Source organism: Ammospiza nelsoni, chromosome 16 (genome assembly GCF_027579445.1).
Source record: "Ammospiza nelsoni isolate bAmmNel1 chromosome 16, bAmmNel1.pri, whole genome shotgun sequence".
Classification (NCBI taxonomy): domain Eukaryota; kingdom Metazoa; phylum Chordata; class Aves; order Passeriformes; family Passerellidae; genus Ammospiza; species Ammospiza nelsoni.
The window spans coordinates 17,150,240-17,169,144 of NC_080648.1; the positions used below are offsets into that span (position 1 = coordinate 17,150,240).

The 18,905-nt window shown below is 46.3% G+C and overlaps 1 protein-coding gene across 1 annotated transcript in view; it reads right to left on the reverse strand.

The window, feature by feature from the left end:
- The window catches only part of ERGIC1 (endoplasmic reticulum-golgi intermediate compartment 1), a 55,337-nt gene that overhangs the window by 21,161 nt on the left and 15,271 nt on the right, over positions 1-18,905 (reverse strand). The window contains exons 2-3 of the mRNA XM_059484001.1: positions 12,520-12,581; positions 6,031-6,103 (exon numbers count right to left, since the gene is read on the reverse strand). Of these exons, the coding sequence (XP_059339984.1) occupies positions 6,031-6,103; positions 12,520-12,581 (135 nt within the window). The remainder of the gene's footprint in view (positions 1-6,030; positions 6,104-12,519; positions 12,582-18,905) is intronic.

Below are 18,905 nucleotides of genomic sequence, written 5' to 3' on the forward strand. Positions count from 1 at the left end.
TCACTTCTAGAAAGAGCCACTTGGAAATATTTCACATTCCTGAGTGATGCTGCTTACCCTGCCTGCTTACAAACTTCCAGCGTTCCACACAAAAAGCTGCAGGGACCCTTTGGCCAGATCATGCCAATGGCACGTGAGGGCCAAGGCAAGGGGGCCACAGAGGGCAGAACATGGCTCCAGGGTTTTATCCAAAGAAAGCCAGACCTGTTCCCTGTGCTTTAGGTCTCAGATTTATGACACAACAGCTTCGTTTCCCCAGAAACAAAACTTCCACAGTGATTTTTTTCCACCCGGCAGCTCTGGCCACTAACTGCAGCACTTCAACAGCTGGAGAGGCTTTGGATCTGAGGGTGGGCACTGCATTCACCTTCCAGAGCTTCACACACTGCATGGGTGCTCTCTAAACACGTCTGCCTTGCTCTGTGTCCTCCTTGTCCCAAGGCCCTGCTCCAGGTTTGAGCCTTTTTTCTCCCCCTTTCACAGCAAACAATCAGCCAGCCTCCTCCTCCTCAGTCATCAGCCACAGAGAAAATACAGCCACCTCCTCCAGAAAGCTGCACTTTACCTCATCCTCCAACTGCCAGGAGGCACCTTCTGATCTCCAGGACCCCATGCCTAAGAGGGAAAATAATTATTCTTTCCTGAGGAAGCCCAAAGCTTCTCAAAGGACTTTCTCAGGCGAACCCCCTTGGCTCCACTTGCCCTTTCAGCTCTAACAAACACCTTCCAGAGACACAACCCTCCAATGCTGAGATTCCTGCATCACCACATTTTCAGTGGTGCCAGAGCAGAGAGCATTAGACAAATCTTCTTTTCCATTTGTGTGAAGAAACAACAACAAGAAGCAGGTCAGCAAACTCTCTCCTGCGTCATGTGTCTGCTGCTCTGCCATTTGTCATCTCCTGCATCCCAAGCAGCTCCTCAGCGTGAAGGTGCCTGTCCCAGATCAGCTGTGGAGCACAGCAAACACGCTGCCCTACAAAGGAAGGGATTACAGCTCTCCAGGAGACAGGAAGAAGGAGAAGGCTTGGAAAGACGTCAATGTAGACTTGAGTCAGGAATTGCAGGTGACATCACGCCACGACCTTCCGCTTCCTGCAAGCCCACACAGGGCACAGCAACCCTGCACAAAGCTCCAACACCTCCTCTTAGGTAATCCCCACCTTGCCTCACAAACATCAATTAAGCTTCTTACCTGCCTGCCTCTCTCAGGGCTGCTGAGGATTACATGCTTCTGCAGAAAAGTCTCTGTCTCAAGGTCAGTGCGTGGCAGGAGCAGGATTACAACTCCAGTCTCCTTTGCCTACGAAGCTCTGCTGGGCTGCTTGGCTCCAGCATTTCATCTGCCTCAAACGGATGAGCCAGCAGGGCCGGAGGTGCATCTCCAGCTCAGCGGCAGGACACAGGAATTGTGGCATCTCTGTGCACCCGGGTTAGGGTTTGCAGCAGAAGGAACCCTTGCTGCAGCTGGATCACACTCTGCTGCTTGGTACCATTTCCATGGGCTGAGAGCCACAAAACACACCCCACACACTCTGGAGAACCTCTGAAGACAGGTCTGGTGACAATCCTGCTGCTCTGCAGCATCAGTCCTGGCCATGCAGATGAATCCAGTGTGGACAAGGAACACTGCTCCCTGAAACTCCTGGAGTTCTGCTTCCTCCCACTCTCCTGACAGCCTTCTTGGGGTTATCCTACTTCAGGCCAGGAACTGGGCTTTGATCACCCTGGTGGGTCCCTTCCAGCTCAGGATATTCCATGATTTATGGTTTATGCCTTAATGAAAAGGCAGTAATTTTACTGCAGATATTCTGCTTAAGTAATTAATTGCCTTGCAGGGGGCTCAGCTTTCCAATTAGCAAACTTGTCACTTCAGATAGGTTTTTGTCTGTTATTACATTAAAAAAAACAAAAGGCAAACACTGCCAGGAACAGTCTGTTGCTTCCTACAGTGTGCTGTGGCAGATGAATTAGTGTTGAGCAGAAACATTCATACCACAAGCACCACATTCATACCCTCCTACCCCATCCCCTGGCTGCCAATGCAAGGCAGACTAGATTAGTTAATTACATCTTTAATCCTTAATGATGGAATACTTGGAAAACTATTATTGATCTTACAGGACATAATTCATGACCTAATTAGGGTGATAAAACAGTGAGATTATCATCTTGCCAGCTATTAACGTCTAGCACTGATCTGAGTTAATTAGAAAAGAGAGGGGTGATTTCTATGCTTCTGATTTGCAACACAGCAGCAGAGGAATGAGGAGGCTGCTAAAGGCAGAACAAGCCATTTCTAGCCCTCAGAGTACTCTCAACTCAACTAACTGTTGGTTTTTCCCAGGAAAAACCAGACACATTTAACCCTTCAGCTTAATTTCTTCAGCCATTTGAGTCATTGGCTCAGTGGGACAAGAGTGTTTGATGCTGTTCATCTTTCAGAGGTTCAAACGTGGAACACAGACCTCCTTTTCTTGATCTTCTACAGATATGAGGAGATCCATCAATGTTCTTGGTATGGAATCACTGAGGTTGGAAAAGCCCTCCAAGATCATTGAGCCCAACCTGTGACCATCCCCAGCTCAGAGCACTGAGTGCCACATCCAGGTGCTCCCTGGACACCTCCAGGGATGGGGACATTCCAATGCCTGAAGTTTGCACTTAGTCTTCAGTCACTCTTAGTCTGGACTAAAAAAAAAACCCTAAAAATCAGGAGGATCCTATACTTCCAGAGTTAAACTCACCCTCCCCTTAATGGCAATGATGGGTTGTGACTGAGAAAAGAAAAAAGCTCTTTTCCTTCACCAGCCCTTCACTGTGCTTTTCCTGGGAAGGATGCAGCCCCACCTAAGTGCCAAGCTTGGATTTCCTTCATGGCTGCTCACAGGCCTGTTGGGGTCACAGGATAAATCTGGAAGATGAGCAACTTGGGAGTTTTCTACCCTCCTCAGGGCTGGTCTCCCCAGGAAACCCGTCAGCAGCAGAAGAGGACGTGCCTTTGGAGTGTGTTACCTCTTCCATGAGCTTCCTGCAGTGTCTTGCTTTGACTTCCTAACTGGAGCCAGCTCCTGAGCACAGCCCCAGCCCCGGTGCTCATTAGCAATGCCCACACGAGTTATGACACAGCTGCCGTCCTCCCCACACAGGTAATGTTTGGGTTTAGGGCTGTGACCGTGATCCTCGAGATGAGGGTGTCATTTCTTGGCTCTCTGCCACCCAGACAAGCCTTCAGCAGCTGAGACTGTAAATGCCACCACAACGGGCTGGTCAAGGAAAAACAGCTTTGAAGTTGGGCAAGAGCAGCCAAACCGAGATTTCGAGTAACGCCAGGCACTGAGGCTGCTGCACTCTGAGAGCGTGCAGGAAAGTGCAGCACTGGGCAGGAGCAGCCTGGGAGTGTTCAGGGTCACTGTGGTGCACAGCAGATTCTTCTTTCCTCATGCTGCAGCACGAGCTGAACAAACCACACCAACCTCTTGCTTGAGGGGCAGCCACGGAGGGAATCGCAGTGCTGAGGGCGAGACAGGGAATCCTGTGGGCACCCCTGCCCTGAAGGAGCTGTTCCTGCACACACCCCACACACAATAACTGTGGAACAGGCTCTGAGTGCTCAGCAGGGCACCTGCCACGTCCCTGGTGTAAAACACCAGGCCAAGGGCTCACCTTGTCATCAGAATTGTGCAGCTCTCCCCACCCAGCTTGGCTCTCTCAAGTGCTTTGAGGGAAATATGACACAAAAGGAGAAAGAGTGATGCAGACTCACAGCACAGCTGGCAGTGACAAAGCAGGAAAGTTCATCCCATGTAACTGCACACCTGTAATCATCCAGGTCCTGGCTGGCATTGGGAAACTTCAGTCTGGGTGAGGTATCTGTTGTAGGAGACTCTCAATATTAAAAAAAACACCTTGAAGCTTGCAATAAAAGTTGATGAGAGCTGAACAGTTTGCACGTAAGTAATCTTCCATATATGTGTAAGTATTTGGATCATGGGAAAACAAGGCTCAGGAACCTTTTTGAGACAGTATTTCCCCTGCTATTTGCTATTACCCAGTTTAATGGCAGCACAGAGCTCTCACAAGTTCCACACCACGCAGAGCTCCCAATTCTTATTCCCAGTGATGAGGCTCTGCTGCCTCACAACTCACTGCCAGTAATACCTGACTGAGAGGGAACCACAAGAGGCTCACAACAACTTGTACTGGGTTTCTCAGAAGAGAAACCAATGACTAAGAAATGGAAAATAAAAGTTTACTCCTGCTTTCGAAGTCTCTGAACTGGGAAGGACTTGAAGTGACTTTCTGAAGCATTTCCGCTGTTCTGGGAGAGCCTTTTCACAACTGCTGGGGGTGAATGTTCCCAGCAAGAGTCTGGTGACTTGTAACTCACCAGGAGGAGGTTTTCCCACTCTTTTGTGTGAGCTTCTGTGCTGGACAGCCCATGACGAATCAGGTTCCTGCAGTCATTTGTCCCAGACACTTGTGTGACATCCCCTCTCCAACTTTACTGCTTTATTGCCTGCAAACACCTCCAGCCCACACAGCTCCTGCTGGGAAAGGCACTTCACCGTCTCTCTGAGGTTTTAATGAGGAACTTGTCAGCTGAGCGTGCTTACAGCACTTCCCAATATTTCTGTGGAAAATGCATCATCTTCTTAAGGAAAAGCAAGGAGATTCCTCAGAGTTATGTAATTGTGCTGTTCAAAAAGGAATTTCTAGTCAGGAAACTGCCACTACATAAAGATGTGTTCTCCAGTAACTGGGTCAAAACTAGGTAAATATTACTAATTCCTCCTGTAAAGCATTAACTGGAAGAAAAAAGAAAACCAGGAGAATGGGATCTATGAGGAGAGAAAGAAAAAGCAGTGCTTTACTTGAAGCAGTCTGTCTGGCTTTTCTGTGTTTTGTAAAACAAGAAACCCAAGGAAACTCAGCTCTGTGAAGTGGCTGATAAGGTGACCCCGGATTACACAAGCAAACACACGGAACTGAAGTCAAAGAAACTGTGAGCAAGCAAGAAATGTGAGATACCATCTCTGAAGTAAACGTGCAACAGGCACAAAAAACGATCTCGAGCTTGATTACACTCCTGCCTTCAGTTAAACATTAGTCAACCTCAGCATTATTCCTGAAATCATGCTCTTGATCCAAGTCAGAGCTGCACAAAAACAATGCAAGAGCCTCTCTTGGTTATCAAAATGGCCAATCTGAGCAAGGTTTCAGAGCCTTTTAGCTCAGCACTGACATCTGTGGCTATCAGGACCATCATGTGAGCCTGACAGAAGTTCCACCCCTCCCAGCTATCCAGGAACTGTGCCTCACACTCAGTGAGCTCACTGCCACATCAGCAGGGTGATGGAGAAGGTTTCCTAGAGCCCAAAACAAAGGTAGATGTGTTAAGAGTTACTAAAACTTTACTTTGAGGCAGGAAGGACATGAGAACAGGAGGGGAAAAATAAAATTCTGATTAACTCGGTGTTAATAAGTACTTCATACTTGTTCAATGAATAATTTTTAAAAGTAGAAATTATTTCCATTTTTCTCACAGCTGACACCACCTGGGGCAACTTGTCCTCAGACACAAAACCTGTGAATAAGTTTCCTAGTAAGGCTTAACAAAAGAAAAAAAAATTCACACATTAATAAAACTACTAGCATGAATCAGAGATTTAGCTCTGACATCATAAAAAAAGCAATTATTGATATTAAATTAATAATTCTTATTTGATGCAATCCATTTCTCCATGCTGCTAATTATGCAATCCAGCATGCAGCTAATAAAGGATCCTCTATCAAAAATAGTTCAGAACCAAGTTTGTCTATTAATTTTAGCAAATTAAAAAGCTGAATGATTGTCTGAGAATTTGGACTCAACCTAAAGGAATCCCAAACCCATTAGGCAACTAAATGACCTAGTGAAATGACAGGAATATTTCTGTCAGATAACAGTAAAGCTGTAAAGATTCACATGCAGACAAACAGGGGAAAACATGACTTTTACAAACAGGGGAAAACATGACTTTTACTTACATTTCAGTGGCTATGAATCCCGTGAGCTCAGACAGGAAGAGAAACAATATGAAGAGACAGCAGCAGACAGAGACTGGAACAGAGGCAAGGAGAGGAAAAGGTTAGTTTTGTATGTGTAACAAAGACAAAAACTGTTCTCACACAGCCATATCACTGCCCCTATGGATATGCCACCCATACACAACTGAGAATTAACAATTTTTAGAGAACATGACCAAGAGGAGCCCACCAGAGCAGTGACTTCAATGCCAGGCCAATATCCAAACATCCTGAGGAACCATTAAAAATTCAATATTTTTGAATGCATAAATATCAAACTTATTTCTTTCCCACTGAGCAAACACCAAAAGATTTTGCGCACAAGAAAAAAAACTAAAAGCTCTCAAATTCATATAAAATCGTGACCACTGCATTCCCAACCTTGGGACTTAAAGGCATGTCTTAATTCTGCTGACAGGCAAGATTATCTAGAAAAGCCTCATCTTAATGTCTTTGCCTCTTGCAGTGAAAACATGAGCATCCCTTGGCTTAATCATTAATGACCCAGAACAGGGATATCTTCCACTTTTGGGCCACTTTTTCTGTCATGATTTCCATCTCCCCACAGCTCCTGCATTCTCCTTTTCCAGCACACAATGCTGGTGTGCCAGCACTCTCTCTTCTTGACAACATCTCTTCTTTAGAGCCTTGGCTCCTAATTTTATCACTATTAAAACCTCCAGAAGGCAAAAAGAAACCAGCACCTCCTTGCTTTGAAAGCACACAGTCTCCTCACACTATTTTGGGGATGAGGGGACATTTTGGCTCTCAGTCAGGTTCCAAAGCTCTGTGTTCCAAAGGCACCTCAGAGCTGGACAGCAGAGAAATGGCAATACTGGAATTGTGCAGCCGGTGCCTGACTTCTCTCATTTCTCCATTTGCGGACTCTGCAGAGAGGGAAAATCCCCACTTGAAGGAATTGTGAGGTAGCCAGACAACAATTCTGAGGAATTCCAACCCGGAATTGCATGGAGGGAACCCGAAGTTGCTGGAATTTTATTGTTTGCTCTTCACCAGGAAATTATTCCAACCCCTGAGCAGGGACACTGGAGCAGCAGTGACAGTGACCCACACAGGAGGGGCTGGAAGGAAGCAGAGCTGTAAATCCCATGGATCAGGGATGACTGGAGCAGACAAGGATGTGCCAGCTCAAGGGGACAGGGCTGCAGTGTGTCCCTGTGTTAAATACAATACCAAACTCACCATGAATCATTCACAGAAAGGCAAAGCAGGAACTGAGTGACAGCAGAGCACAACCCCAGCACAACCCCTCCATCCCAGCACAGCCCTCTGTGAAATGACCACTAATGAGGGTTGAGAAATACATTTTTTAAAAAAAAAGCCACGTTCCTCAACTTTATTCTACATGACCTGCACAGCCTGACTGCCCATTCCTTTGGGAAGCTCAAGTAAAAACAGGCTGGGAACAATTTTATCACTCCCTTGGTAAAGAATGTGAGAGGCAAGGGAAGGAAAGAGGTGCTGAGGGCAAGTACTGAGACAGAGCCTTGAGTGACCTAAAGCCTCGTGCCTTATTCTTCCAGCTCTGAGGAAAGAGAAATGCGTTGCTTCCCCTTCCTCATCAGGGTAATTTCAACTGTGGATTCATTTATTGACCCACTCTAAAGTGCAAGGGATTAACAGATGCCAAAAAATCCCAGAATAATGAGGTTGGAAGAGAGCTCTAAGATCATCCAGTCCAACCTGTGCCCTGACACCTCAACCAGACCATAGCACCCAGAGCCATGTCCAGTCTTTTTTAACACATCCAGGGATGGTGATTCCACCACCTCCCTGGGAAGAGCATTCCAGCACTTTATTATTCACTAGTTAGGATGAGGAAAGAGAGGGAAAAAAAAATCCCAAATACCAGTAGGAAAACAGGAAGCAAGAAGGGATTCTAATCCTGAAGAGAAACCTCAGATGGGCACACAGCTGCTCCCACCAGGACACAGAAGGTCACCAGGGCTGTGACCCAGCTGAGCCCTGGCACGGGGCACCAGGAGAAAGCTCTGCTTAAAGCACAGCAGCAAATTTTTGTGAGAACATCCACACCTACATAAGAACCCCAAAAAAGAAACCAAGGCAGCACATGAGTGGATCCAGTGTTTGTAGTGCTGATCACTGACAGAGACACACACGAGATCTCTGATCTTTGGCAGTTGCAGGGAGAGCGTTTGACGTAGACAACCCTTTTTTCTTTAATTGCTTCCCATATTCCTTGCTGCTTGTTATAATCCCATAAAGGCTTTCCACAGCATCAGCCAGACCTCTCTGCTCTCAAGCACTTCTAGGAAAGCCTGCTACTACTAACTCTCTTAACTAAATTCTCTCCCACAGCTTCCTCTCTCCTCCAATTTTTAAACTTCCTTCTCTGCCACTTATATAATCAAAATACCTTCTTCTTTTCCAGTACTTGCTCCCTCAAGTCCATTTTCAGTTCAGCTCTTGCAGTGAAGGTTCGTGACAATACTTACCAAACACAGCACAGTGAAATTCCACTAACTTATATCTAATAAACCCTGCAAGAATGCCCTCAAGTGCCTGGCAGGGACTGACTTTCAAAGCTCCTCAATGCTTTTCCCAGTCCTCAAACCACAGAGTCAGTTTTGAAGCTGTAAAAGAGAATGCTGAAGGTGGGCATGAGAGGGGGATATAAAATCATGAGCAGCCTGAAGGAGGTGAGTGGGGAACAATCACTCACTGTCTCTTCCAGTATGGGAACTACATGGAAAGGGGAGGTTAAAAACAAGGGAAGGTTTTCCTTTACACAACTAAATTCTGAGGATTCTTGACTACAGATGCTGAAATAAAACCTGTTAGATTACAAAAAGGAATCACACATGCCCTGAGGAAGAAATCCACTGAGGGATACTAAACACAAAGGAACCAACTCCAGTTTAGGAAGCTCAGGAGCCAACTGAGCAAAGCCTGGTGCAGTGTTTAACCTGCCCCTCCTGCTCTTTCTCAGGCATCTGCTGCAGCACCCTCTGGGAAACAGGACACTGCACTGCTAAACTCTTCTATACACACACATTTCCAGGGCAGGGGGACGTTTTGGCATGAGGCTCATGTGCCAGCACTATCAGTTACTCTCTCCAGAGGCAGCATTTCCTCAGCTGCAGAACAGGAGCTCCTCTCTCAGCTGGAGCTGCAGGCACAGACGTTCCCAGCACAGGAATTTATGCACGGGGTGCTTCAGCTGCTTCTTTTACAGTGAAGCCTTTTACCTGCTTCCATGCAAATGTGCAGTCCTACCACCCACATTTGACAAGTGTATTATATTTGGAAAAGTAGATTAAAGGCTGGGATCAGACAGAATCAAACAATTCATGCATAAAGCTTCGTTAGCTGCAAGAGCACGGCGACGTTCCCACAGAGCTCCAACAACATCTGAGACAGGTTTTCTAAAGCTCTAATATGATAACATGATCAATATATCAAAGGTTGCTGGTGTAGACACAGTGCTAATCTGCAATCCCAAAAGGATGGGAAACTCTGCCAAGGTTTGTATTCCTGCACTAACCTTTCTGTACTTATCCCTTCCACTCCAAACCCCGGCTGCGTACATTCCTGGCTCTGCCTCCCCACCCCAGGAGAAATGAGAGAAAGGCAAAGTGTTTAACACATCACACAGACTGAGAACATGGAGCCATGTCTATATTAAGGCATAAAATTAATAGTATTTATTATTCAGTGGAGCAAACTGTTATGAAGCACAAGGAATGGGTCCTGTTACAGGCGCCATGTGAATCATAACTCGGATATTTCCTGATGTGTATTTAAAACTCCAGCCCCCAAACAGCACGGAGTATTTCTGGATAACGTTTCCATGTGTGCATACAACATGTGCATGCAAACTATGCATCCACAGCGATGGCTGGGCAGCAGGAGGGTGCCAGCAGCTGCAGGCTCCTCTCCAGAGCCCCAGAGCTCCTGCCCAGCCAGATGCCAACTGTCAGGCAGCCAGGAGTGCTGCTGCTGCTGCCTCTCTACCCAAACATGGCCAGGTTGTCACCACGTCTGTCACACAGGCACCGCAGACATGCTACACACGGTGGGAGCACCTGGAAAAACTGGTGGAAGAGGGACAACGGCACGACAGGGATGCTGCCTGAAGAATGGACTTTTATTGAGGGAAAGGAATGAGTGACTTCTACACACCTCCCAGGGAAGCCCACAGCAGTGGCTGTGCTGTTTTGGACAAACCTCACTCCAAGTAAATTCGTGGTTCCTTCATTCCTAAAAAACTTGTTTGTAGCTGAGTGGCTGCCACACAGATCTGAAGTATCTCGTATTAAGCATTCACTGCAAATCTGGGAATTAAAAATCCATACCTAAGAAAGTCTCAATAATTCCAGTTGGCTTCTGAGCTTGCTCATGTTTGAGACCACCTGCTCTTCTCCCTCAAAATCCCCCAACACTTCCTCTCCCTTAGCTGCTCCTTCCCGTCAGCCCTGGTCCCTTCAGCCTGGTGAGGAGCAGAGCTGCTCTTTTCCATCTCTTTTCTTCTGTTATCTGAGCTGTGCCTTCTTCCCTAATAAACCTCAACCTTTGTTTTTGAAAATAGACCTTTATACAATCCAAAAGTCACTGCTGAAACCCTGCAGTAAGTCCATTCCTATCCCAGAAAAACTTCAGCACCAGAAGAGATATTGAACTAAGGTTTTAGCAGAAATCATATGGAAAAGGCCTGAATTAATAGTTGGATGTCATGGACTACTTTATATCTGCTCTGTAAAACTTGGAGGATTTAAAGAAAGCCAAAATAAAGTTGCAGTCATAGAAATTCCACGTGATTACTAAAGCCTAAAAGCTTTTTTGAGAGGCAGAGCCTTCCCCTGCACTCAAGCTCCCAGTGTTAACTAACACAAGCTGACTTCCCTAAAGCGATTTTTCACCAGGTCATGCAACCTTCCCAGGCTCCCAACTGGCCTGGCAATGGGCTGGTCTCACCCATGGCCTCCTACAACACCTGACATTAGTGGCTTTCAAATTACAAGCCACAGGCTTGGTCAGACAGAAAAAAGCCCTTTAGAAAAGCTGCTCACAAGATCCTCCCAGGCAAAGGCACCAGTTTGTTGGCTGCCTGTGTGGTTCAGAAGCTTCTATCAGGCTGCCTAAAAACACTGTGAGAAAAAGAAGGAGAACCAGTTAGAGAAGAAAATCAAAGCCTGAGAAGCTGTAAATAACAATAGAGAGAAATAAGTCAGCTAATAATTGTAAGTAAGAGTCACAACCTTGAAGCCTTCCCACAACAGACTTATCACTTGAGCTGTTTACTGCAGATCTGAAAGCCTAAACTCTGGTGGCCTTTGATGGGTTTTTTTGCTTCTAAAATACTCTTTTGCAGGTGATTCATAACAAGACAAATTCTCAAAGGGAGCCCAGTGGCAGTGTGGGAACTCTGAGTTTCCAAAACAGCAGAGAAGGCAGGATCACTCACAAGTTCAAAGTGTTCCTTCAAAACACCAAATCTCATCCGCCCCTGAATTCCCAAACAGTTGGAGTCAAGCTCTTTGTTCCCAACTTCAGCAAACCCACATGGGAGTTGGGATACAAGGAATTCAGTGGCCAGGAGAGCTCAGGGGACAAGACTCTGAGAGTAAATATTTAGGGAAATGTGTTATCTTCACAGAAGCACAGGATAGCTGAACCTGGCAGGAACTCTCTGGAGCCCATCCCACCCAACTCCCCTGCTCTGAGCAGGTTGCTCAGGGCCAGCTCTGGTTGTTTGGAGCATCCCCAAGGACAGAGCCTCCACACCAACCTGTTCTTCAGCCATGCTCACAGGCAGGAGTTTCTCCAGCTCACAGAGGGCTTTCCTTTGTGTCCTGATTCACTGGCACTGACTCAGTCCTGCGTGCTGTCACCAAGGGATGTGACATCACTCACGTCAGCAATGACACACAAGACTACTGACCCATCTCCCAGCACGGCTGAGTGGGGCACAGCTCCCTGATCAAAGGAAGTCCCTGCTCAGAGGGGCAGGAAAGCTGCATGAGCAGGGGAATGACAGGCCTGGCAGGATCAGCCTGATCAATGTTTACCAAGCCCTCTGCCCAGCCAGCTCGCTGCACATCACTGTGTGAAATGGCATTACTCAGCCTCCAGCCTCCCTCAGGAGCAGGAAGGAAGGAAAAGGGGGCCAAGGCAAGAGATGTGTATCAGCCAGAGTCTGTGGATTGATCCATGGGAGTGAGAGTGGATCCCTATCAGTGGTTGGAGCTGGAGGCTCTTTGGGGCCCCTTCCAACCCAAACCATGCTTCAGTTCTGAATTCACACAAACCATTCCACTGTTTGATGGGCAGAACAAGCCGCCTCAGCAACAAAGGACACCCTTTCCAATGCTTACCATCCCTTTAAAAGAATTCCTGCAGACAGAGAGGCCAAACAATCTTTAATTTTAGACCAGGGCTATGCAAGGACATCAAAAAGAAGTTACTTACTAATGGCCCCTGTGTAGGTTGGCTGTGTAAGGTCTTTTGGCACCTTCCTGTAGATGTCAAACCTGAAAGAGGAAAAGCACCAGCCATAAAACAGGTGGAACATTTCAATACATTTCATGCCCTCACAGGGATGAACGATGCTGAAGTTTTTTCCATCCAGCCTTCCAACAACATTTTTTCAGTAGGCAGGAGGATATGGGAAGGAAAAACAAAACAAAAAAAAACTCTTTTCTTTTGTACAATTATGTAACTGTGCTCTGCCTTGGCTCCCATTTCCAAAGCATTTCCCTCCCCCTCCCTGCTGTAGATCTGTGCAATCTGAACTGTGAGAGCAGCCAGGCAAGAAGTCATGCTGGACAAGTTTATAGACCACTGTAAAAAGGAAAGGATACTCTACAGACTCCTGAATAAAAAAACCCAGTAAAATACAACCTGTATTACCCTTGCAAAGTCAAAAATAGATAACCCCTAAGTCAGAAATGCAGGTGTTGAGACCAAAAAACATCCCTTGGACATTGGATACAACAACAGAAATTAACCCAACAGGTTTGTTCCTCCCCCAGCTAAGTCCAGTTTAATATCAGATGGCTGTTTTGATTCAGTCATAGTTTTTAATATCCATAGGGCTCAGCTTGGCTATTTTAAACTGCCCATGGTTAAACTCTCCCTGCCCTCATGTGTTAGCTCTGTTATTTCCTACCACCTTGTGCTCCTGCACGCCCAACCGCAATGCAGCTCTGACATCAGCGTTTCCATCACTCAATAAAAATTAATTAATGCATTAAAAACACTCACCCACCCACCCTAAAGAAGGAAGTGACCGCTTCTCCCTAAAAATAGACTTTTTTGGATATGCCACAAGTGGGTGAGAGCTGATGCTTTTTTCAGCCCTGGAGAGGGCTTCCAAATTCCCAGTCTGCACTGCAGCAAGATGAAACTCCCCTGTGTTTATTCAGGAGCTCCTACTACATCAAATGTTTGACTGGGAGTTTAAAAACTAGATAACTGTTCTTTTCTTTGTCTTCATCTGCTGAGGTAGCTCTGAAGAACTGCACGAACAAAACAGCATTTGCCTTGCAGGAGGTCAGAAGGACCCTGTGCTTCACTCAGGAGCTGAAGCTGGAGGAAGGAAGGGAAGAGAGGAATGGAGAGCAGGTAGGAAGATATTTCAGATGCCCAGCTGGAGTCCTGAATAAGCTGTGCCATCACTTAACACCCCAAAAACCCTCTGTGAGACACCTGAGAGCACAGGAGCTGTGTTTTCATCACCCTTCTCCCTGCTGAACCAAACAGAGCAGCAATATTCCCCAAGCAAACAATCCATGTATGGTTTTCCAGCTGCCCCGAGAACATCTGGAAAGTGCTGTTTGCATTCTTTCCACATCCACCGAAGCATCAGGATGGTGAAAGAGCCCAAAGTAGCTGATGACATCATGGTCTCACAGGCAGAGGAAGCTGTTGCTCTCTCCCAGCCCATTAAATGCTGAAAGCTGGCGTCGTCTGGCCAAAGTCACAATAATAGATCAACAAGGCTAAAAAAGCTGAGAGAGAAACAGAGGGAGACAGAGCACGTGAACACCAGGAGCTGCTGAGTGTGAGCCAACACTCAGAAATAGGAAACAGCTCCAGGCTGGATTCAGTGAAAACAGCAGCGTGTGGATACTATAAAAGGAAGTTTGTTCTCACCATCAGAAATATTTACTAGTACTGAAATGATGGCCCATCACAGCTTTACAAGAAAAAAATAATCCAGCTTTTTAAACAGCTCACTGGAAAGCTGATGTCATATGAGGCAGAGCTCTCTTCTCTGAGATTGTCATTTCATCACATAAGCAACACCCAACACCACAAATTAACTTTTCCATGGCCTAAGTAAGCTTGGATTAGGCAGAGACACCACAAAAAGTGCTTGATTAAGGTTTTATAGATGAAAGCAGAAGCTTGAAGGATGACATCCAGAACCTGACCCAAGGAGAAGGGAAGGGAAGGGAAGGGAAGGGAAGGGAAGGGAAGGGAAGGGAAGGGAAGGGAAGGGAAGGGAAGGGAAGGGAAGGGAAGGGAAGGGAAGGGAAGGGAAGGGAAGGGAAGGGAAGGGAAGGGAAGGGAAGGACAGAAGGTGGACTAAAGCTTGCACAAGGATGCTGAAATGATCACAACAATCAAAAAAGACAAGTTTGGGATAAGAGGCAAACACTGCCAGTTAGATTTTGCTCACTGATGTGTGACACCAGTAAATCCAAATGATCACCAGCCCAAAGGAAAAAGGACTGGCTATGTGTAATCTCCTGGCAGAACAATCAATTGCTTGGAAAAGACACATTCTGAGCTAGGAGGGTTCACAGTCTAGCACTCCTCAGGGTTCCAGGCAACTTCTCATCTGATACTGGCCACAATTTATACAATTTCCTCAGTCTGATCCCTGTTAGTGAAAACTGCAATGGGTTTATGCACTCGGAGAAGGGCAAGGGAAAGCCCAAATGGCATAAAAGTTTGAGAATGATGGAGATGGCATGGCCAGGACAAAGAGCCATCTTCTTCACTCTATTTAAACCCCAAGTTAGAAGATCTGAAATGTAAAGGATTCAATGACAGCTTGAAAAGTCTGTTTGTGAGACACCAGAGAGATCAAATGCAATGACAGAAGCCCAAGGGGCTGCATTAATTACATGTATTATAAAAATAAGTAAATCAAGCAAACATCGCAAACAAATCTGTGAAGCTGACAAGAGTTATTGTAACAGGAGACCCGAAACCCCAAGAAATGAGAGATTTGTGGCAGCTCCTATCAGAGGTAGTTATTGTAACAGGAGACCCAAAACCCCAAGAAATGAGAGATTTGTGGCAGCTCCTATCAGACCTAAGGGTTAAAAATCTGCCTGCACTAGAAAAACCTTTCTCCTTTTGCCACTGGCTCCTTGCCTACCTCCCAGAACTGAAAGCAATCCCAGGAGAGCACTTACACTGTGCTGGGAAGAGAAAAGAATGAGGATTAGACAGCAGAGATGATTTGTAATGCACAGGGAGGAGCTGTGTGCATGGCAGAGGGGAACAGGTTTTACCTGCCCTCAGGTCAGACGTTCCTGCAAGCACCTGCAGTAAAAATTCCAACAAGCCTCCAGGTTCCTGAGGCATTGGTCACTTGGAGGAGTATTTGTAGCCTGGGAACAGAGAGGAACCTTGTGCTGTGTTGCAAGAGCTGCCTCCCTGCTGCAGCCCAAGCAGTGGAAGGTGTGAGCAGTGCTGCAGGGAGCCTGGGTGTGCAGAGGGGCTGTGACCGTGTTCACAGGGGTCTCAGGTTGAGGGAAGAGACGAGGATCTGACTCCATGTTTCAGAAAGCTGATTTATTATTTTATGATATATATTACATTAAACTATACCAAAAGAATAGAAGAAAGGATTTCATCAGATGGCTGGCTAAGCTAAGAATAGTGAAAGAAAGAATGATAACAAAGGTTTGTGACTCAGCTCTCTGTCCGAGCCAGCTGACTGTGATTGGCCATTAATTAGAAACATCCAACATGGATCAATCACAGATGCACCTGTTGCATTCCACAGCAGCAGATAATCAATGTTTACATTTTGTTCCTGAGGCCCCTCAGATTCTCAGGAGGAAAAATCCCAAGGAAAGGATTTTTCATAAAAGACGTCTGTGACAAGGGGCTGCACCTGCCAGCTCACAGGGCACCCTGTGCCACCCATGGCAGAGCCTGGGAGTCATCTTTCATGGCCAGGAGGAACCAGGGTGTAGATTTACAACTGCTCACTGAACTCCCTTAACCTGCAGCTCGTGCTGCTTTAGGAAGGGAGGCATCACTTCACACCCCCATGGCAGGCACATGTGCATTTTCCACTGCACCTTGTTTATATTTAGCTTTTGGCAAGTTTCTTCCTCCCCTCACAAAGGCGAGACTTGTAAGGAGAAGTTGTATCTTTGAGCTGATCAATTAACATCGGTTCAGAGTGGAAACAACAAACTTGCTGCTAGGAAAGTTCTTCCTCCAGGTCATCCCTGTTCTCATAAAGGGAAGGCTGGGCCTTGCAATTCCAGAATTTGAAGCTAAAGATAGAATTAGGCTGTCATCAGTACAACAAAGGAATTTCCTGACACATCTAGAGTGTCTTTTCTTTCAATGGAGAGCAGGGTTGCAAACAAAGAAATAAAAAAAAGCCCATTTGGCAATGTCAGAGGTTTGCAGGAACCAACATCCATAACTAACATCAAATAACTATCTAATAACTAACTAATAACTAACATCAAATAACTAACTAATAGCTAACATCGGCTACAATGTTTTTTTATCAATCCAAGAGTTGAAAGGACACAGCAAAAAAACTTTCTCACCTTCCTCATGGGAATGTCAACAAACTGGTAAAGCAGCATCACAGAGATGAGCAGGGTCATTCCTAAGAAGGTTCAAACAGAGAATTCACAAATCTTGGTGGGATTAAGGCAGGTGTGGAGCAGAACTGCAGCTCTCTGATGGACAGGAGTGCCACATTCCTCTTGGAAAGAGTGAGGCGAGATTGAGGTGGTGACCTCAAAGGAGCTAAACAAAAGGGTGGCACATTTCAAGTGCCAGCAAGTGCCAGAAGGATTTCAAAAGCTGTACCTAAACTAATATTAACAGAAGTATATCATAGAATGACACAATGGTTTGGGCTGGAAGGGAGCTTAAAGAGCATCTCATCCAAACCCTGCCATGGGCAGGACACCTCCCACTATCCCAGCTGCCAACCTGGCCTTGGGCACTTCCAGGGATCCAGGGGCAGCCAAAAAGATTTCCAAGAGCAGGTGAAAGAATTCTGCTGGCCCTTAATGGAGCTTGTCTTAGAATCATGGAATGGTTTGGGTTGGAAGGGAGCTTAAACCTTATCCAGTGCCACCCCTGCCATGGCAGGGACACCTTCCACGGTCCCAGGTGGCTCCAAGCCCTGCCCAGCCTGGCCTGGGGCACTGCCAGGGATCCAGGGGCAGCCACAGCTGCTCTGGGCACCTGTGCCAGGGCATCCCCACCTTCACAGTAATTTTTTTTTTCCTAATATCCAATCTAACCCTTCTATCTGGCAATTTGAAGCCATTCCCCACTGTCCTGTCATTCCAGGCTCTTGTAAAGTCTCTCTCCATCTTCTTTGTAGCTTTTCTAGGCACTGTGAGGCCACAGTTGTGTCACCCCAAAGCTCCTCCCGTCCAGGTGAACAATCCCAGCCCTCCCAGCCTTTTCTCCCATCCTGGTGCCTCCTTTGGATCTCTCCATCAGCTCCAGGTCCCGGCTGGGCTGGGGCAGCTCTGCAGGTGGGGTCTCACCTGAGCTGTCACTGTCAGGGCTGGGTGAGGGGCAGGGAGGGCACAGCACCCAAACAATGCAGTTTTTTTCTAGATTTGATGCTTCAGCTGCCTCCCCAGAGCAGAGGATGAGCTCACTCCCTCAGCAGGAGCTGCCTGCCAGCACTTTATGTACACTTGAACAGTTTCAAGTTTGGACCCAAAATATTTCAGGAAATGAAGTAATAAATACATTATTTCACTGAAGATTTCCACACCTCCAAACAGAAGAATCCTCTCTGACATCTCTGGAATCCGAGAAGAGCTTTTTCAACAACTCTGTAAGGCGCTGTTAAGTTTTTCATGAACAAGAAGCAAAGAATGTGACGCAATTAAAAAACCCCAAGAACTTTTAAGGAGAACTAAACTAGACAATGGCTAAATTCAAATGTCCTGTAGCAAAGGGAAACTGATACCCAAAGGGGCTCATATCAGAGAAGGAAAAACATTAATTCCTCCTTCAGTTTCCAGCATTTGCCCATCTCTCCCTGGCACAAAGACAGGATGAATGCACAGGCCATGGCACCCAGGCTGAATTCCTCCCAAAATCACTGATGTGGAGTCCCTGCAAAGACCCAGCAGAAGCTCTGGAGTGAGCAGAGCAGAATGTTCTCATGTACCATTCTCAAAGGTCTGGTTTCACTTATTTACCTGACGGGTCAGGGAAAGGCTGTTTAGGAGCTCTTGGGGTGTATTTTGGATTCCAGTTAATCAAGCAGAACTGTAACACATTCCCATGTGGCACTTGGTCACAAAACAGAATTTGGGCACTGTACATCTGCAGCAAAAGGATTCATTTTTGTCCCTTCTCAGAAATTAATGCTCACAGGCAGGGGAAAAATGGTTTTGTTCTTCAGGCAGATTATGTTTTTCCCCGGGAGAACCAAATATTTAAACATCAATCTTCTTTTTGAACCATACTGGCTCTATTGTAGGTATTTCAGCGCATCCTGACAGTCAGAGGCTGTGAGCATTCACTACAACAAATTACATTTTTCTTGTCAAAGATGATTAAGAAAAACTAAAAACCCAACCAGTATCATGGCTGACATTCCACTTTTA